We start from the raw sequence: 21,917 nt of genomic DNA on the forward strand, positions 1-21,917 counted from the left end.
CTCCCATTTCGGTGTCCTCCTCATGCCCTCTTGTTTTATGTGGTCACGGTTAAGTCACGTTAATATTTTATATTATTTTTTTATAAAAATAATAAAACAAAAAGAAATAGTAATATAAAATGTTAACGTGGCTTAACCGTAACCACACAAATAGAAAGGCACGAGGACGGCACCGAAATGGGAGGGCAGACAATCCACGTCCTAAAATTAAAAGATGTAACAGCCTAATAGAGTTGAGATACAATAACTAAATTTGTTTCGTGTAAATTTCACTCGTATCTGGGGTATTTATTAAAAATGTCCCTTGAAAAGTACTTCAAACATCACTTTTTTTTTAATTGAGTCGCTTTTTTTAACTTGACTTTCATTTGTGTTTCTTTTATATTTTACAAATATTATACTTTGTTTAGAAAGACAAAAAAATATCACTAAATCGCAGTATTTGCAATAGAAAAATATTTAATTCTCATGCTTGCTTGGTAGTTGCACCGTACTGGTATTTAATTGAAACCCATTGTCATGCTACTAATATAGACTTAGAATGTATGGTGGCCTCTCTATTTTTATTTCGGTTTGAAAGTTCTAGTAAAGTTCTTTTACATTATGTTTGAATTAGGGAAATTAACTTAGATTTTTTATAAAAGTCAGAGTTTATAAATGGACATGTACCAATTTCTTTGTTTGGATTCATAAACGTATAAATTTAAAATTTTCGCATGGAAAAAAACTTGGAATTTGGAATATCCAATTCCCAAGTTTAACTTTCATGTAAATATGTGTCATTTCTAAATTTCTACGAGTAAGAGTTTAAAAATAACAAATTATGTATTCAACTTCAAGTATTCTTTTAGGTTAACAAACAACAAAATTCACAAATTTTCCATCATTTCAATTTCCGTCATTTTAAAACTCTTTAATAATCTTATTTTCTATCCTCTTGTACATCTTACCGAATATTATACCTTTCCATAAAAAAAAAGAAAAAAAGAAAAAGAAAAGAGACATGCATGCATTACCAAAGCAGTACTTACCTTTTAGTCCATGAAAATGCAAATCGTATAAGTGATTCTTGAATTTACTCATCGCAAATCATTTTAGTATTATTGTAAAAAAATCTGTCAATATCCTCGTTAAGTGGAATGATTAATTTGACCAAAGTGTCTGGTTACGTGGTCATTCACGTGGCAATTTATCGAAGATATTGACATATTTTTTTATAGAATAACCAAAATGATTTACAATAGACAAACTCAGAAACCCCTTTTATCGATTTTCATTATCAGGGATCAAATCGATGAGTTATGCCAATCTCAATTATTATTTTGAATTAAAAAAAACCCCAATTATAATAATCAAGTGGTAATTAGTATATTTATACAAAAAAAAAAGTGAATTTAGATTTAAAGTCTTGTTACTTGTAATCACTCTTTTCATGTGGTAATTAGTATATTTATACACAAAGGAATGATTTTGAATCTACGCATGTGGTCTAATATCCTAGTGGAACGGTATTGAGTTTCCACTCATGTGTCGTGGGTTCAAAACTCTCTACTCTAATATCGCTGTTATGTCACTTGAATTAGGTGCAATGTACAACCATTGATTACTCTCATTTGAGTTCTTTTATGGAAAACTCTTGTTGTAAAATTGTTTATGGAAACGTGTTTCTATCACTTCTCAAAGCAGTGCCAAACGAGACCTTAACATATCAAATTGTACACAATATCATTTCTTTTATTATTTATTTTTCACTAAACCAATTCTTCATTGTATCCTCCGAGAAACAAACAATTTTCTCCTAAGCCGTATAATAACAAACAAACAAAAGTAAGTCCAAAACGTCGCCGTCCAGAGCGTAAGCAGCTGGCAGCAGGCAGCTCCACCACGAGTCCGGATCTTTGCCGGATGCTCTTTGTGAGGATTTCGAGAATTTGTGAATTGTGTATGTTCATCGTACATTGTACATCATGCAGTTATAAATTATTTTAAATATTTTTATTTAAAAATAAACATAAACAGTACTTAATAAAAACCGATGGTATGATGTACGATGAACAGACACGATTCACGGATCCCCATCCTCACCAAACGATCCGGAGAGGATCCTGTTGGCTCCACCACAATCCCATATAAAAGCTCGACCAAGTTAAACTCACCGACGAGCACACTCTCATTTCCTTCATTCATTTCTTTAATTCTCCTTCACGCCCAAATTCCACACGCCTTGCACGATTCTCAATCAAATCCTCCATGAGAGTCAGAGCTCCCTCCTTCTCAACGCCTTCCTCCTCCGCCAATCTCGCCGGAGAACCTCCGCGAAACGCCTCTCCATCACCACCCCCAATGCGGCCTCCCAGCTTTCAAAGTACTGTCCCGTCTGTATTCCGTGACTCCTCAGATCTGTAGTGCCGGTAAATCTTTTCATGCGAATCTGGCTTCTGCGTTTTGCGTTTTGAGTTGAATCTAGCTCCGTTTGATCTTTAATTGTCATCACATATATATACATTTTATATGTTTTGTAATTCTGTTGAATTGGTGTTGTGAGTGATTGATTTGGAGAAAAAAAAAATGGAAGCTGAAAGTTCACCAAGAGTGAGATTGGATCACTCGAAAAAAGAGGGATCCGAAGAACCCCATTTGCGTAGATTTGAGTTAGATCTCTCTGGTAACGATCATAGATTTCATTCGATGAGTGCTCTGGAGATTTTGAGGGAAACTGTTAGAATTCTCCGGTACAATTCGTGGGGGTTTTTGGCGATTGCCATGTTGCTAATCTGCCCAATTTCCGCCGTGCTTTTGTCGAATTTCCTAGTTGATCAGTCACTTGTAAAGAGACTAACCATTAGGATGCTGTTAATTGCAAAGTCCAGTGGACTCCCTTTGAGGGATTTTATCAGTCACTCTTGCCAGAAGTTAGCTGAGATGGCTATCTCGTGTACAATGTGCTTTCCCTTGTACATCACATTATCATTGTTGTCGAAGGCTGCGGTGGTTTACTCCGTGTACTGTAGTTACTCCCTGAAGAAGTTTGATGCATCCCAGTTTTACTTTGTTATGTGCAAGATATGGAGGCGGGTTGTTTCAACTTATATGTGGATGTGTATGGTGGTTGCTGGTAGCGTTGTCTTGTTTTTGGTCCTTCTTCTTGCTGTGTGCAATGCATGTTCGATAGTGGGGTTGTCCCCGAATTATATTGTGTATGCTGCAATGGTGGTTGGGCTCGCCTTCTCGGTCGTTTTTGCCAATGCCATTATTATTTGCAACATTGCTTTTGTGATCTCTGTGTTGGAGGATGTCTCTGGACCAGAGGCATTGGTTCAGTCTGGGGTTTTGATCAAGGGACAAACTCAGGTGGGGCTTCTGATATTTCTTGGATCGAGTATTGGAATGGCGTTTGTTGAGGGATTGTTTGAGCATAGGGTGAAGACTTTGAGTTACGGAGACGGGTCTTCGCGCATTTGGGAAGGGCCTCTTTTGGTGATCATGTATTCGTTTGTGGTGCTTATCGACTCCATGAACAGTGCAGTTTTCTACTTCAGTTGCAGATCTTTGAAGATGGAAACATCTTTGGATGGTGAATCTCATTCGATTTTGGAAACAATAACCTTTTCTACTGAATCAGTTGGCATTCAATGACACCATCAACATAACTTTTTGATACAATTACTTTGAAGATGGGAGCTGCTGCATGAAAAATTAGGATTTCGTTGCCAGTTTGTGGTCACCGGCTGTTAAATGCCGCAAACTTGTGCATTGGTAGACCTTCCGAGCAAGCGTTCACGGCCGGATGTAACCTCAAGTGCCTTCAGCTGGTTAGTATTTACTTCATTTGATTGCAAAAAATTGACTTGTCGAGGGAGCTAGGAGAGTGAAGAATGAGGAAAAGAATTCTCAAGGCCACAAAGGAAGTGATGGGAAGCGTTATTTTCTTCAAGAATAAATTATCCGTAGTTCAATTCATATATATTTTTATTTTCCGATACATTATGCCAAATTAGTGTTAGTGTAATTCATACAGGTAAGTTACTTTAAGCTTATCCAAATTTGCACTGCAAAACCAAATGGTAATACGGAGAGTATCTCAACTTATCCATTTTCTTTCATGCACACTTCAGTTTTTAACAAAAAAAAAGAATCAAGGAAACAAAAATAAACTCTGTTGCAGGGAAGCCAACTTCCTATTTTTGGGGAGAGATCCGGAAAGGATCATTTTCTCCTAATCCACAAAATCAAGGAATCTGTACCGTTGAAAATTGATCAAACGGTTGAAGTTATTATAATTTTTAAAGTCTTCTTTTCTCCTAATCCACAAAATCAAGGAATCTGTACGTTGAAAACTGATTCAACGGTTGAAGTTATTATAATTTTTAAAGTGGGTTCTTGTTTGTAACTGTTTGATCAAATTTCAATAGCATCGATCTTTTGATTTGATGGATTAGGAGGAAGAGATTTTGAAAGGATCCCTTCGTGTACTCGGAACACGAACCGGTATAGGGCTGTTGGATAAGGACAAAAAGGTTCACATTTTTTATTTTTTTTTTACTTTTCTTTTCCAGTTCGTGCCAATGAAGATATTTTGGGCTTGGGCCTGTACCCCTATAAGCCAGTAAAAATAATGCTGTCCATCCAAATTGGTCCGGGACCCAAATCGGGGACGTCGTTGGATCAAAGCCTATCATCCCTCCAGCTGCATCGTCGTTTACCTCCAGAGACCGATTTTCTGTGTGCAGAGAAGCAAGCGAGCTTTGCAAATCCAGTTTAGTCCAGCGCTCATGGACATCTCCCGCCAAAACAAAATTCAGAAATTCGAGGAGTTTGTCGACCAACGCCTCAAACCTGACCTCGTCCGCGCCATTGCTCAACGGTACCGTTTCGTACGCCCTCTCCCCACTACTTTACTGGAACCCGTTTTCTAGGGTTTTCTTTGCGTGCATTACCAATACCAAGGTCCAGTTGCATCAAATTTAATTGCTTATCAACTTTGATTAGGGTTTCCTATTTTCTTATCAAATTTAATTGTATATTTTTTTGGGTGTGATTCTTGCTTTGCAGGGACAAGGTGTTCGAGCAACAAAAAGTTTTGTATCCTTTTCGGTTTTCCCTCTTTCGTTTTGATTAATTAAATTTTACCCAAATGTGATTTTTTTTGGAAACTCGACATTCGGAATATGCAATTCCATTTGGTGTTTTTTGGTTTTTGAAGGTGTTTTCTTGACTTTCGTTCAAATTAAAGCTCGGATTTGCGGAAGAACATTGAGAATTTGGAGAAAAATAGTGTGACCAGTCTTAGGAGTTTGGTGAATCTTGGCTCTGAAGTTTATATGCAAGCTGACGTGTAAGTGTTAGCATCGCTGTATCGTTCAACTTTCTCTAATTGTGCTTTATATGGTACGGGAGATACGCATAAATAGAACCGGTTACAAACTTTCCATGAAAAATTGAGTAGGAGATATAATGTTACTAACCCGAAATGAGCCGTATGTAAACCACGTTTTGGTGCCTCTTTATTGACTTCTTAGTGTCCCTTGGGTTCTGATTTTGATTAAAACTTTGTAACCAATTCCATTTGTGTGTAAGTTTATATTCACTAGAATCACTACGTTGTTCGTAATCATAGGTATGTTAGGCTAAATTGGTAGTTACCACGATCCACGTCCACACATTGGAATCTTCATCAAAAGCATTATATGTTCGTATGTTTTGTTTACTAGTGTTGAAACTATTATCATTCTTAGTTTTGTTTCCATCTTTGATATCGATGGATTTTTAGTTTTTACCTGTTCCTTATTATTGCTGTGGGATGGGGCAGATTCACCTTCTCTCTGTCTGCATGTTCACAGGCCAGATACACGACGCATATTTGTAGATATTGGACTAGGATTTCATGTGGAGTTCACCTGGTCTGAAGCTTTAAATTACATATCTCAAAGAGAAGAAAAGTTAGCCAGGTACGAGCTTTTGTTGTAATTGTTCCATGTTGGTTTTCTTGGATGGTTTTATTATGGCAGATTGGATTACAGGACAGAAACAAAATAAAATTTGTCGAAATCTAGTAGATATTAGTGAAATGTATCCTACTAGATTCGTTGAAAAACCCCTTTTCCCTGTTTTAATATCTTCCGTCTTCTTTGATTAAGTACTGTCAAATTAATGCGTCTGATCAATCTCTGTAGGCAAGTTGAAGAGTGTACTAACCTTATTGCATCAATTAAAGCCCAGATAAAGCTGGTATGTTCACTTGCAGCAATGCTTTCTACTTTATTAGTTACATTTTTCCTTGGACATGGGTTGCAGAACTTGAAATTGTGTGATGGTCTCCGGTTTATCTCATTTGGATGGGATATTTTTGTGTTTTTTATAAGTATGTGTTCCTAATAATTCAGATAGTATTTGCTTCCAAAATAGAAAGTATAAGACAGAACGCCCGTAAAAAGGCAATATGAAATTGTGATCAAAGGATTAAAGCCTTTTCCCCTCCTTTAGAACTTCCAAATATCATATTCTTTGTGATTGTACAGAATTTGGCATAGTACTGGAAGTGTTTGCCTACAACAGTCTTACTATAAATTGCTTGCAGGTCTGCGAAGGGATTCGAGAATTACTCCAGCTTCCAGCAGAAGCAAAAACTGCCTCAGAGCGCATTTTTTGACATCGACAACTTAGTAAACTTGCTGTCTCATGACTTCCAAGTAAATCAGACTTGTCTACAGCTGCATCTTTAAATTTTTGATTGAGTGTTGGCATGATTCTCTGCTGTTTCTTATTCTAAAAATTAAAAGCATGTGTCCCCTTTGACCTCGTTACAACCCTTGTGGTCGATTCAGAACTTGCGAAAGTGTGCTTGGCCATCAGGTATGTAAAGTAACATGATGTTATGGTAAAATGGGAGCATTTAACCTTCCATAGTTTCTTGAGCTTGAATTCACTTGCAAACTCAATTATACATGGTGCACTGGAAATGTGTCCATTTTCTCATGCTCACTCTTAACCCAACCCTGTCCCCAAAGACCAAAAATATACTCACCCGAAGGAGAGATTCTTGGGTACGGGCTGTGGCATCCTCAAACAATGGGTGTGGCACACACACCGTCGACCCATTGTGTGAGGCTGATGAATGAGGCAGCCTGTATCCAAGAATTCCGCCACCGGAAGTACACTCACCAACTTTGCAGTCCAAAGGGTTCTTGGGCTTATAACACAAGAATCTGCATGCTAAAATGCTAAAAATATTGGTTTTTGAAGCAATCGCATCAAAGAAAAAGAAAAAGAGACATGGTTGCAGGTTAAAGGTCAGAGATTTGAGATGGCTCTCTGAGATGCCGCCTGATAATTTTCGTCTGGAGATGCCTCCTTTGGTCACCTCGAACGAAATTGATTTGATGGATAATACCGTAATTTTGCTGTACCAAATATTTACTTGCCCGTGGAAAACTGTGATCAATTGTTGCTTTGAAGTGACAGCGAAATGACACTGGATTTCTTGATGGATCGATCAATCATCATTACTCATTTATTTTGTGTGATTCGAGAAAACTTCGATAAGGGTGCCCGATCACGTAAATTTTATATTTTGATTACATTCAAGCCTTTCACTTTCATTCATCTTTTAAAATATAGTTTTGGTAGGGTCACTTGTGGAATAAATACGTTCAAACAAAACACTGTTCATCTAATAGATGCTTATTATGTGATAGGTTGGGTTGAGATTGTAAAGTCTTTCACGTTGAAGTTGTTAGAGCATTTCCGAGAGAAGTTAAACAAGCAAGTGAATAGTATTAAAAAACTACTTTAGCTACTCAGTTAAATCTTTTTTTATCTCCAACAACTCTTTATTTTAACAAACTTTGAATATTTTGTTATTAGCAATTCAAATTCAACTCAATCATTTTATAAAACAACATTCTTTCTCTTCCTTTTCTTCTTGCTCCAGGATCTACCCTTGAATTTTATCATCATTTTAATATTAAACAAGAATAATTGAGGAAATTTTTCAATGTGTTGAGAACATTGTCTGGTATACAAAGTGCATGATACAATTGGTTAGATACTTGAAAAAGAATTTTTAACCACTTATATTGTGACATTTGGTGTAGTGTGCCGTGTTTCTGACATACTAAATTTTTTCTTGAATAGTTGCACTTCAAATTTAAAGAGTGACTATTCATTTTTATAATATAACCTCTTTTACAGCATCTAGATATATTTTTAAAATTTGATCCTTTTAAAATAGAGTTGTTTTACAGGAATTTGGATTCCATCTGAATTCAAATTTTACAATTGGTTAGATACTTGCTTATCCTCACATCCTATCTATTTATCGTACATCATAGGGTCATAAATTTTATATTGATTATTTTTATAGAAATAATAAAACAAAAGGCAATGTGAATATAAAAATGTTGACGTGGTTTAACCGTGACCGCATAAATAGAAGGGTATGGGATGAGGAGGGTCGACAATGCAGGTCCATACGTAAAATATATTTTACAAATGCATTGATATTTATATTTTGATTACATTCAAGCCTTTCACTTTCATTGATCTTTTAAAATATAGTTTTGGTAGTGTCACTTGTGGAATAAATATGTTCAAACAAAACATCGTTCATCCAATAGATGCATGTTACGTGATAGGTTGGGTTGAGGTTGTAATGTCTTGCACGTTGAAGTTGTTAGAGCATTTCCGAGAGAAGTTAAACAAGCAAGTGAACAGTACCAAAAAACTACTTTAGCTACTTAGTTTAATTTTGTTTTATCTCCAACAACTCTTTATTTTAACAAACTTTGAATATTTTGTTATTAGCAATTCAAATTCAACTCAATCATTTTATAAAACAACATTCTTTCTCTTCCTTTTCTCCTTCCTCCAGGATCTACCCTTGAATTTTATCATCATTTTAATATTGAACAAGAATAATTGAGGAAATTTTTCAATGTGTTGAGAACATTGTCTGGTATACAAAGTGCATGATACAATTGGTTAGATACTTGAAAAAGAATTTTTAACCACTTATATTGTGACATTTGGTGTAGTGTGCCGTGTTTCTGACATACTAAATTTTTTCTTGAATAGTTGCACTTCAAATTTAAAGAGTGACTATTCATTTTTATAATATAAACTCTTTTACAGCATCTAGATATATTTTTAAAATTTGATCCTTTTAAAATAGAGTTGTTTTACAGGAATTTGGATTCCATCTGAATTCAAATTTTACAATTGGTTAGATACTTGCTTATCCTCACATCCTATCTATTTATCGTACATCATAGGATCATAAATTTTATATTGATTATTTTTATAGAAATAATAAAACAAAAGGCAATGGGAATATAAAAATGTTGACGTGGTTTAACCGTGACCGCATAAATAGAAGGGTATGGGATGAGGAGGGTCGACAATGCAGGTCCATACGTAAAATATATTTTACAAATGCATTGATATTTATATTTTGATTACATTCAAGCCTTTCACTTTCATTCATCTTTTAAAATATAGTTTTGGTAGTGTCACTTGTGGAATAAATATGTTCAAACAAAACATCGTTCATCCAATAGATGCATGTTACGTGATAGGTTGGGTTGAGGTTGTAATGTCTTGCACGTTGAAGTTGTTAGAGCATTTCCGAGAGAAGTTAAACAAGCAAGTGAACAGTACCAAAAAACTACTTTAGCTACTTAGTTTAATTTTGTTTTATCTCCAACAACTCTTTATTTTAACAAACTTTGAATATTTTGTGATTAGCAATTCAAATTCAACTCAATCATTTTATAAAACAACATTCTTTCTCTTCCTTTTCTTCTTGCTCCAGGATCTACCCTTGAATTTTATCATCATTTTAATATTAAACAAGAATAATTGAAGAAATTTTTCAATGTGTTGAGAACATTGTCTGGTATACTAAGTGCATAATACAATTGGTTAGATACTTGAAAAAGAATTTTTAACCACTTATATTGTGACATTTGGTGTAGTGTGCCGTGTTTGTGACATAATAAATTTTTTCTTGAATAGTTGCACTTCAAATTTAAAGAGTGACTATTCTTTTTTATAATATAAACTCTTTTACAACATCTAGATATATTTTTAAAATTTGATCCTTTTAAAATAGAGTTGTTTTACAGGAATTTGGATTCCATCTGAATTCAAATTTTACAATTGGTTAGATACTTGTTTATCCTCACATCCTATCTGTTTATCGTACATCATAGGGTCATAAATTTTATATTGATTTTATTTTTTTGAAATAATAAAACAAAAAGCAATGGGAATATAAAAATGTTGACGTGGTTTAATCATGACCACAGAAATAGAAGGGTATGGGATGAGGAGGGCCGACAATGCAGGTCCATACGTAAAATATATTTTACAAATGCATTGATATTTATATTTTGATTACATTCAAGCCTTTCACTTTCATTGATCTTTTAAAATATAGTTTTGGTAGTGTCACTTGTGGAATAAATATGTTCAAACAAAACATCGTTCATCCAATAGATGCATGTTACGTGATAGGTTGGGTTGAGGTTGTAATGTCTTGCACGTTGAAGTTGTTAGAGCATTTCCGAGAGAAGTTAAACAAGCAAGTGAACAGTACCAAAAAACTACTTTAGCTACTTAGTTTAATTTTGTTTTATCTCCAACAACTCTTTATTTTAACAAACTTTGAATATTTTGTGATTAGCAATTCAAATTCAACTCAATCATTTTATAAAACAACATTCTTTCTCTTCCTTTTCTTCTTGCTCCAGGATCTACCCTTGAATTTTATCATCATTTTAATATTAAACAAGAATAATTGAAGAAATTTTTCAATGTGTTGAGAACATTGTCTGGTATACTAAGTGCATAATACAATTGGTTAGATACTTGAAAAAGAATTTTTAACCACTTATATTGTGACATTTGGTGTAGTGTGCCGTGTTTGTGACATAATAAATTTTTTCTTGAATAGTTGCACTTCACATTTAAAGAGTGACTATTCTTTTTTATAATATAAACTCTTTTACAACATCTAGATATATTTTTAAAATTTGATCCTTTTAAAATAGAGTTGTTTTACAGGAATTTGGATTCCATCTGAATTCAAATTTTACAATTGGTTAGATACTTGTTTATCCTCACATCCTATCTGTTTATCGTACATCATAGGGTCATAAATTTTATATTGATTTTTTTTATAGAAATAATAAAACAAAAAGCAATGGGAATATAAAAATGTTGACGTGGTTTAACCGTGACCACATAAATAGAAAGGTATGGGATGAGGAGGGCTGAAAATGCAGGTCCATACGTAAAATATATTTTACAAATGCATTGATATTTATATTTTGATTACATTCAAGCCTTTCACTTTCATTGATCTTTTAAAATATAGTTTTGGTAGTGTCACTTGTGGAATAAATATGTTCAAACAAAACATCGTTCATCCAATAGATGCATGTTATGTGATAGGTTGGGTTGAGGTTGTCATGTCTTGCACGTTGAAGTTGTTAGAGCATTTCCGAGAGAAGTTAAACAAGCAAGTGAACAGTACCAAAAAACTACTTTAGCTACTTAGTTTATTTATTTTTTATCTCCAACAACTCTTTATTTTAACAAACTTTGAATATTTTGTTATTAGCAATTCAAATTCAACTCAATCATTTTATAAAACAACATTCTTTCTCTTCCTTTTCTTCTTGCTCCAGGATCTACCCTTGAATTTTATCATCATTTTAATATTAAACAAGAATAATTGAAGAAATTTTTCAATGTGTTGAGAACATTGTCTGGTATACTATGTGCATAATACAATTGGTTAGATACTTGAAAAAGAATTTTTAACCACTTATATTGTGACACTTGATGTACTGTACCGTGTTTGTGACACACTAAAATTTTTCTTGAATAGTTGCACTTCAAATTTAAAGAGTGACTATTCATTTTTATAATATAAACTCTTTTACAGCGTCTAGATATATTTTTAAAATTTGATCCTTTTAAAATAGAGTTGTTTTATAGGAATTTGGATTCCATCTGAATTCAAATTTTACAATTGGTTAGATACTTGTTTATCCTCACATCCTATATGTTTATCGTACATCATAGGGTCATAAATTTTATATTGATTTTTTTTATAGAAATAATAAAACAAAAAGCAATGGGAATATAAAAATGTTGACGTGGTTTAACCGTGACCACATAAATAGAAAGGTATGGGATGAGGAGGGCTGAAAATGCAGGTCCATACGTAAAATATATTTTACAAATGCATTGATATTTATATTTTGATTACATTCAAGCCTTTCACTTTCATTGATCTTTTAAAATATAGTTTTGGTAGTGTCACTTGTGGAATAAATATGTTCAAACAAAACATCGTTCATCCAATAGATGCATGTTATGTGATAGGTTGGGTTGAGGTTGTAATGTCTTGCACGTTGAAGTTGTTAGAGCATTTCCGAGAGAAGTTAAACAAGCAAGTGAATAGTACCAAAAAACTGCTTTAGCTACTTAGTTTAATTTTTTTTTATCTCCAACAACTCTTTATTTTAACAAACTTTGAATATTTTGTTATTAGCAATTCAAATTCAACTCAATCATTTTATAAAACAACATTCTTTCTCTTCCTTTTGTTCTTGCTCCAGGATCTACCCTTGAATTTTATCATCATTTTAATATTAAACAAGAATAATTGAAAAAAAATTTCAATGTGTTGAGAACATTGTCTGGTATACTAAGTGCATAATACAATTGGTTAAATAATTGAAAAAGAATTTTTAACCACTTATATTGTGACACTTGGTGTAGTGTGCCGTGTTTGTGACATACTAAAATTTTTCTTGAATAGTTGCACTTCAAATTTAAAGAGTGACTATTCATTTTTATAATATAAACTCTTTTACAGCATCTAGATATATTTTTAAAATTTGATCCTTTTAAAATAGAGTTGTTTTACAGGAATTTGGATTCCATCTGAATTCAAATTTTACAATTGGTTAGATACTTGTTTATCCTCACATCCTATCTGTTTATCGTACATCATAGGGTCATAAATTTTATATTGATTTTTTTTATAGAAATAATAAAACAAAAAGCAATGGGAATATAAAAATGTTGACGTGATTTAACCGCGACCACAGAAATAGAAGGGTATGGGATGAGGAGGGCCGACAATGCAGGTCCATACGTAAAATATATTTTACAAATGCATTGATATTTATATTTTGATTACATTCAAGCCTTTCACTTTCATTGATCTTTTAAAATATAGTTTTGGTAGTGTCACTTGTGGAATAAATATGTTCAAACAAAACATCGTTCATCCAATAGATGCATGTTATATGATAGGTTGGGTTGAGGTTGTAATGTCTTGCACATTGAAGTTGTTAGAGCATTTCCGAGAGAAGTTAAACAAGCAAGTGAACAGTACCAAAAAACTACTTTAGCTACTTAGTTTATTTATTTTTTATCTCCAACAACTATTTCTTTTAACAAACTTTGAATATTTTGTTATTAGCAATTCAAATTCAACTCAATCATTTTATAAAACAACATTCTTTCTCTTCCTTTTCTTCTTGCTCCAGGATCTACCCTTGAATTTTATCATCATTTTAATATTAAACAAGAATAATTGAAGAAATTTTTCAATGTGTTGAGAACATTGTCTGGTATACTAAGTGCATAATACAATTGGTTAGATACTTGAAAAAGAATTTTTAACCACTTATATTGTGACACTTGATGTACTGTACCGTGTTTGTGACACACTAAAATTTTTCTTGAATAGTTGCACTTCAAATTTAAAGCGTGACTATTTATTTTTATAATATAAACTCTTTTACAGCATCTAGATATATTTTTAAAATTCGATCCTTTAAAAATAGAGTTGTTTTACAGGAATTTGGATTCCATCTGAATTCAAAATTTAGGAATTATAGGAATCCTCACATCCTATCTGTTTATCTTACATTATAGGATCATAAGTTATTTTAAATTTTTTATTTTAAATTAAACACAAATAATACTTAACAAAAATTGATCGTACGATATACAATGAACAATTAAAATGTGAGAATACCTAAGATTCTCACTAAAGATGATCCTTATCCGTTTCACAGCATCTGCTGGAGATGATATAAAGGCTTGCCTATGACCGAAAACAGAAATCCTAGTCACCCCTACATGGTAATACTGTAGTGTAGTATCCAAAGGCTACATGTACGGAGCTGTGGACAAATCACATCACACAGATGTCAAGTTTTCTTGTCCAATTAGACATAAATTCTACCATTATTGAACAACACATGCAGCTTTGGAGGTCTGCCGTCCCACTTCTCATGTCTTCTCATGCCCTTCAGTTTTGTATGATTATGGTTAAGTTATATCAATATTTTATATTATTTTTTATAAATATAAAAAATAAAAAATAATAATAATATAAAATATTAACATAGTTTAATCGTGACCACACAAACAGAAGAGCACGAGAAGTGAGAGAGCAGAGAATCTGCCTCATGCAGCTTTGCTTTCATTTTGTTACTGTCTAAGAATCGTTTGCGCATAGTTGATTGAGTTTAGTACACTCTATTTATCGTACATCTCTAGATAAATGCGTGAAGAAATTCCGATAGAACTGAATTATTAGGTTTGTTATGAAGTAAGATTGAGCTAGTGTGGGGTATACACTTAACAAGAGTGTCAAGTTCCGAGGTATACAATATCCATGTATGTATGTATCTACCTACTGTCTAGAGAGCTTCGATGAGAGTCGGGAGAACAGAGGGTAGGGGCTTGGGGGGCGCCCTGCCAAAATCCAAGTTGTGTCCCAGTCGTTCTGTTTTTTCTCGTGGGCGTGCAGTACTTAAAAGTAACACTTTGACGCATACACAATGTAATGCACAAATACACAGAGAAAGGAAAGGGTTCCTATCCCTTCTTTCTAGTCAATCAAATCAATGGATTTATGCTATTAAAATTTGATCCAACGACTATAAATAGGGATCAACTTTAAAAATTATAATAACTTCAGTTGTTGAATCAAATTTCAATAACACGAATTCACTGATTTGGTGGATTAAGAGAAAGGGATCCGGAGAGGATCCTTCCCACAAAGAAGGGAATATACGAGCTATTTACCTAAAACAGTTTATTGTTATGTAACGTCTCAGTTCAACAATGATGATGAACAGATTCTGGGTGAGTTATGAGAAGCACAGAGTAGGAGAGAGAGAAAATAATGGTGGGAAAAAGCCAGGGTTTTGCAAAGCTGAAGAGACAAAGGGGGATGTCCAAAGTCAGACTTAGTACTGATTTGGTACTAAGGTGTTTTTATAAAAAGTAAGTATAAAGAAAGTTAAGCTAAAAAAGATGTTTGGTAAACACTTAAAAACAGCTTATTTTCATAGTTTTGAATAAAAAAAAGTTTAAAACGTGAAACAGTAAAAATAAGCTTATTCTCACAATACAGCATAAACAATTTTTTTTAAAACACATCAATACCAAATCAGTTAGACTCCCTTTACTTCATATCCTACCCTTTCTTGGCTCTTCATTGTCTTCTTCCTCCTCCATCTCTAGGAATTAACTTGGTTACTGAACAATTCAGCAGCCACTTCTGCTTACACCCAATCCCGTATGAACACGTGTATAAATTTTAATTTTTTTAATCAAAATTTAAACACATGCCTATACGAAATTGGATATAAGCAGCAGAAGTGACTGCTGAAAATTCAGCAGCCAAGTCTTGTTCCCATCTCTATCTCTCTCTCTTTAGAATTATTCAAATGGGCTGGCATATGGTAGTCGCGACAGCTTTTGCTTCAGATTCTGAGTGACTGATACCATTCATTGGGGGGACCATATATACATACACAGAGATATAGATATATATATAAAATATGAAAGTGCTTTTTTCATCAAGTGTTTTCTCACTTTTGCTTTCTATTCTTCTTGCCGTCTGCATAGTTTTGCACAGTTTGCATGCATGGTAGAGTAATTACACTGAAAAGGCCATGTCACATTTCTCTCTTCTACAGCCCTTTTGCCCCGACCACCACCTCTGCACTCTCAAGTCTCAACCTAAGATCCTCTCCCCTCTCTCCTCATGTTACAAATTATACTCATGTTACAAATGATAGTTTTGAAGCAATGGAAACGATTATGCTCTATCCACAAGTGTATATTACTGATGACCGCAACGCATAAGATTTATCCAGGATAATGAACTAATTAAACTATAAAATGATAATTTTAGTTGATGTTTGTAGCTAAATTGTTTACATGTGTATGTTGAGAGCTGCAGATAAAATCCGTCCCGGACTATTTACCAACTTTGACAGTGTCAAATATTTGACAAGGGTTTACGATGAGTTTGGCATGCAGATTAATCATCATAAGTTGAGCTGTTCTGTTACATTGGCCTAACCATCTCCGTGGCCTTGACTATAATTAAACTAATGAATTAACTGCCATGTTAAGGAGGTTAATTAAAGAGATTAAAACTCAGCAGTAAAACATGAGTTTCTTAACATTCTCACTAAGTTTTGGTAAAGCCATTTCCTTCGGAGGGCCAGCTCTGGTGAGTGTCGAACCACTTCTGGTATAAGTTGTGGATTCTGACCTCTCAAGGTAAAGCCTGCCTCGATATGCCGCCAAGTGAGCGTAGTAAGCCGGGGGCACCAGAGAAACCGGCTTCGTGCACCTTGCGTAAGTGTAGCACAGAATGTTGACCAGCTTCTGCAGTTCATCTGAAGTGAACAGGTTTTCATCCCACAATATGTGGTAATGAGTTGGCCTGCTTGTCCCCTTAACACCCCAATGGCTGCAAAGATAGAAGTCGAATTCTTTCGGGTGAGTGATCACGGTATCCACAACGGTTCCAGGGGGAATGTTTTCGTCGAGTAACTGGTTCTGCTTCGAAGACAGATCAATTTTGAAAGGGAACAGCCTTGTGTGATGCCTCTTTTGAACCACTGCAAATGTTATGGGAGGTGCATAACCGGGAAAATTTGAACATGCCCCTTTAATGGCTTGCAACTCCTCTTGAAGCACTTTGTAGAATTGCGTTTCGCTTACCCCGTCTCTGAAGAAAATGATTCTCTTGGGAAGTTTGCCAACTTCCTGGCGAAACTCATTCAATAATTCTTCCACCATTGCGTCGAGATCCTGGATGATTTCTTGTCGATGCGTCTGAGACCTCATTCTTGACACATACTTATTTGCCGCCGGCCAGTTCATGCTACCAACCACAGCAGCAACAGAAGGACTAAAATCATCGAGTGGGTGCGGATGAGTCACATCCGCACCCATAAAGATCACCGGTTCACCAGCCTGAAGCAGCCGCGGGATTTGTGTTGGTAATGAATTGTACAAAGAAACCGTGCATCCTCCAACTTTTGCATTGATCTTGAGAGCAAGATTTGCCAAAAACTGTGAACCCATCTTCCCGAGGTTTGAGTACAAGCAGCATTGGCTTAAAATCCCAACGCTTGTATCCGCAATTCGCTTGAGATCTGCGTAGCCTTTGTGCTTTCTTTCCATCACACACATAAGCAGCTGGAGGTTGTTTGATGCAGCTCTTTGGATTCTTTTGAGCTTGGATTCTAACAGCGACACATTGTTAAGCACTTGGAATGGTTCGAATTGGGGGCTAACAATCGTGTTCTTGTTGAGGAAGATTCCCAATTGTTCACATCTTTGAGATAGCTGGCGTATGAATTTTGGGATGCTATTCTTCTGATCAGGGGTGCCACCGAAACCAATCAACGCCCACCTCTCGATTCGAGTACCTTCAAACACATGGCTGTTTATAAGATTCCATTGCCGATCAAGACGAGAGGGAACTAGGTCTCTTACGTGACCACCATCACCAAGCTTTAGCTTTGGAGGTTGAAGAACTCTTCCTTTTAATCGAGTCATGTCTCTCGAAACATGGAGCTTGAATTCTCTTTCCTGAATGCCACTGTGAAGAAAAAAACTGAAATGAACATCCACAAATAATCATAAAGCAAACTGAAATACATTTTAGAAGTTGAGAGATTACCTTGTTGGCCCAACAGGACCTCTCATGACTCCATCTATAATGGCTTTTCGTTCTTTGGGGCGTTGGCAGCCCATCTTAAGTATCCTTGCAGTTTGATCATCGGACAGTTTCCCGAGAAACTTCTGGCCTTCACAGATCATGCATAGCTCCATCGGAAGATAGCACGGTTTACTCCTACTAATCTGCAAACAAGGCAAATTCCTGAATTGTATATCATAATTATAGTGATCCTTGAAGTAAGTCAACAGCCTCAAATTCTTCCCATCCCTGTCTGCAAACCAAAGATTTTCTGTGGCTTCTTCGGTCAAGCCACAAACGCGGTATCTCTGGACAGTTTCTCTGTGGCAAACAAAGACCCTGATGTTCTTCAATGCCTTCTCCACTTCTTTCCTTTCTTTATCAGTTAAGCCCCTTGTCTTCCTTTGAGGAAGGTCTTGAAGAAACTCGAGGCGCTTCTGCAAGTATGGGATCACTCCAACGCTTTCGTGGAATGCAGTCACGGAGAAATCAACGTTGAGAGCTAGTCCTTGTTGCGTTGGTCGAAGGCTCTGGAAGAACCCTCTCAGTCCTACAGCCCCTCCTCCAATTTCTTTACTTCCTCCCATTGAACTCGAATAGAGTGATCTTCCCACAGGTACACACTTCTCCAACGGCGCCTCCCTCAAGACGACATCCAAGGCATGGAGATAATCCTGAGGAATCGGCTTCCATTCATTGCCCTCCTTGCTCAAGTAACTACTCAATTCCTTCGCATCTATCTTCGACACAAGTCTGATATTTATACGAAAAAGTTTATGTTCTTGATGCTTCTCCTGTAAGTCACTGAATGCTCCATATGGCAATGTTGGCTTGCTTGTGGGGATGGGAAGGCTTATATAGAACTCAAGCCTATCGTCTTGGAATTCGACTGCACTGTAAAGATTCTTCCGGCCATCATAAGCTGGAATTGCACCGGATAGCACAGCCGAGTTATCCTCGATCAGCTTCTGTTTGATCATTCTAGCAACTTCCTTCGACGGGTTAGGGGAAATGTCGACATTGTAATGGAAAATTTGTTGCGATAAATCGAATTGGACAAGAAAATGGTTAGCCAAGAGGGAGATTACAGTGCCCTCCACACCACCAGAATCTGGCCTCCTTGCAGTCACTATTGCTTTTCCTGTTCTTGCAGCTGTGAGCAACTTCCTTCCATCTTCTCCTTTAAAGGGTGAACTGGTTTGCTTCTGATACCCCTCTAAAGCTTCTGATTAATAGTAACAAGATTACTAAAAAGTTTAAGGAATTTGAAGCCTAAAATCAACCATTTTTATTGAAATTAATGCTTTTGAACTGGTAACAAATATCATTTTTTCAACAATCACCCTTCTCATTGTAGATAAATTTCTATCCATCTCTATAGCTGAAAGTAAATTACTGGGAGAACAAGAACCAACTATGTAAAACTGAAGGTAAAATATAAAAACCAAAACTTTGAAACACAGAGAGAAAAATGGCATGCAAAGAAAGGGGAAATAGCAAAAAAAAGCAGAGAGCTTTGAGGCTTACCTGGTGAAATTGTGAGTTGGGCCAGCTGGGTTTCGGAGGAGGCCGCGAAAGGAGGAGTATTGAGCCTGCAGGAATGTTTCTGGAGGTGGGTTTTTGATCGGAAGTGGTGGTTTGGAGGCAGAGGTGGAGTTAGAGCGAGTTGCAGAGGGAGGAGAGGAGGGAGAGGAAGAAGAGCTGGGTAGGAAGAGGAGTATCTCTGATTATACTGGTTCTGGTTGCAGAAACCGAACTGGTTTGTGTGGCGGATTAGTTGGTGGTGGTGGTGGTACTTCTGAGGATTGGCTCTGCTGCCGCCCCTCAGACTTCTGGTGTTGGGGTGGTATTTCTGGTCGCCATTGGAGTTTTCTGTGTCTTCCATGGCTTGATTGAGTGAGAATACAGGAGTGAGAAAGGAAGAATGGCTGTGTGCATGAGAGAGAGAGAGAGAGAGAGAGAGAGAGAGAGAGAGAGAGAGGAGAGAGAGATGCCTGAGCAGAAAGCAGAAGTTGTGTGTAGTTATTGCAGAGAGACAGAGAGAGAGTTTGAGTTTGAGTTCCGAAAATCCTATGGGGGTTCTTTATGTCGAGATGGTTTTGATACTGGTAAGTTGAAGGGAAAAGTGGACCGATGCCTGAGAAAAGGTTAAAACACCAAATACTTTTGGACTAGTCTTCAAAAAAAATTTATACTTTTGGATTTTTTTTTTAACAAACGATATTATTTACATTGAGAATCACAATAGGTTAGTAATAATATGGTTTAAATTTATTTTTTACGGGAATTAAACATATGACTTCTCACCTGCAAGTGAAAAGAAATATCACTGAATCGTAGGATTATGACATTTGGACTTACTAATGCAGTCTATACTTAGGGTAGAGTAAATATTTGGTGTGGTTAATTGGTTAGGGCAGCTTTCAATCTCAATAAGAACAAAATGAAATAAATTTCGTAGCTTTTTATAAATGACGTGACCAAGCTACGCTATTAAAAAAAATTATTAATTTTTGCAAAAAATAAAACTTTAGACTATTTTCGGATAACTCAAAAACTATACAGAGTGAAATCGAAATACACAAAATTCTTAGCCTTTGTAAAAGTTACTTTGAGGATTATATGATCTGGTTGTTTACTCAATTTTTTTTACATAACGTATTGTACAATTGATACGAGACGTTATATACTATGCTCTTCTATTTTACAGTATTGATTATTCAAACACCCTTTTCGTTTCATTGACTACCTGTCAAACATATGGATTCTTCGACCTTAACCTTAGACCTTGTCCTTGAAAATGCATGGAAGTCAAACGAGGATGGAAAAGGTTTGTTGATAGTGATTAGGGTTCTTATCCTTTTACACTATTTTTTTATTCATCTTTTGTACTTTGTTCCTCCCTTTCTACAATTCATAATATTTGACTGCCTATTTTCTCCTCTTTTTTTTAAGGCATCATTGTCCTTGAAAACGGTTGATTTGGATCTTTTGGGACCATTTTTATGCGACCTCCAAGTGTTTTTTTATTAGTTTTAAGTGTTGTTATTAATGCAGGGGTGTTTTAAACCTCGAGTGAATAAAAATTCAACACTCTATACACTAAAATATTATAATATATACTTGACCTACAAGTGTTAGTTAAGGTTGAAAAGTTATGAGAACAAATAAAATTGTGTTTTACTAGCTCCTTCGAATATCGATTTTGGCTATGTGTTAATAATTTGTGCATTAATTGATTAGTTTATAATTTATTTGTACAATCACATGAACTGAAATAGTGCAAGAGATTAAAAGAGAAGCGTTTAGATTAGAAGTGGGTTCCAAAAATTGAACCGAACACTGAATCGAACTTGAAAAAAACTGAACTAAACCAAATAGTAGTTTTGGTTTGATTTTCGATTTTATCAAAAAACCAAACCGAATGAAACCGAACCCATCCTTAAATTATATCATTATTTTTCAATACACACATGATGAAGTGCATTTACAAATATCTGCATTTCTTTGTGTATTGAACATTATTGAACATTTTTCCCGATTGTATTTCCACTTTTTAGTACTACTGGCAGCCCCCCATTTGCCCCATCTTTTGTGAACATGATTAGTGCTCGTGTGATGATAAGATCATAAGAGAAGGGACCATTGATCCACTTAGGAAGGTGGGCCCCTTTGTATTTTAAGGATAAACATTGTTGGAATGTGGTGATAGGACAATATGATTAGTGTGGAGCCTATAAGCATTGTGATAATTGGAGCAATGGCCTTTGAATTTTTGTTCAATTTGAGTTTTTGATCCTTACATTAAAAATTCGTCAAAATTAATTTCAGAATTGGTCTAATGTAGAGCAATAAGGATTTTGGCTAACTCCGTTAT

General features: G+C 35.3%; 3 protein-coding genes across 4 annotated transcripts; 2 read left to right on the forward strand and 1 right to left on the reverse strand.

Moving 5' to 3' along the window:
* The first annotated feature begins 2,162 nt into the window (after positions 1 to 2,162).
* LOC103451784 (uncharacterized) lies at positions 2,163 to 6,921 on the forward strand. Its single transcript, XM_008391212.4, has 7 exons — positions 2,163 to 3,812; positions 4,557 to 4,864; positions 5,053 to 5,082; positions 5,234 to 5,335; positions 5,841 to 5,948; positions 6,174 to 6,228; positions 6,578 to 6,921. The coding sequence occupies exons 2-7, from the start codon at positions 4,773 to 4,775 to the stop codon at positions 6,647 to 6,649; spliced, it is 459 nt and encodes a 152-aa protein (XP_008389434.1). The 5' UTR covers positions 2,163 to 3,812; positions 4,557 to 4,772; the 3' UTR covers positions 6,650 to 6,921.
* Positions 2,569 to 4,093, forward strand: LOC103451785 (uncharacterized). The gene has a single exon (XM_008391213.4). It carries the CDS (start codon positions 2,569 to 2,571, stop codon positions 3,634 to 3,636), a length of 1,068 nt encoding a protein of 355 aa, XP_008389435.1. The 3' UTR covers positions 3,637 to 4,093.
* A 9,418-nt stretch (positions 6,922 to 16,339) lies between the features above and the next one.
* Positions 16,340 to 20,123, reverse strand: LOC103451783 (protein argonaute 7). 2 transcript variants are annotated; one of them, XM_008391210.4, is made up of 3 exons: positions 19,568 to 20,123; positions 18,023 to 19,265; positions 16,340 to 17,941 (listed from the first exon to the last, which is right to left on the reverse strand). In XM_008391210.4, exons 1-3 carry the CDS (start codon positions 19,923 to 19,925, stop codon positions 16,483 to 16,485), a joined length of 3,060 nt encoding a protein of 1,019 aa, XP_008389432.3. In that variant the 5' UTR covers positions 19,926 to 20,123; the 3' UTR covers positions 16,340 to 16,482. The 2 variants fall into 2 exon arrangements, with proteins under 2 accessions (XP_008389432.3, XP_070667382.1); XM_070811281.1 differs by having other exon boundaries at positions 18,023 to 19,262; positions 19,568 to 20,090.
* Between the last annotated feature and the right edge of the window lie 1,794 nt (positions 20,124 to 21,917).

The sequence above is a fragment of the Malus domestica genome, chromosome 13, assembly GCF_042453785.1.
Source record: "Malus domestica chromosome 13, GDT2T_hap1".
In the NCBI taxonomy this organism is placed as follows: domain Eukaryota; kingdom Viridiplantae; phylum Streptophyta; class Magnoliopsida; order Rosales; family Rosaceae; genus Malus; species Malus domestica.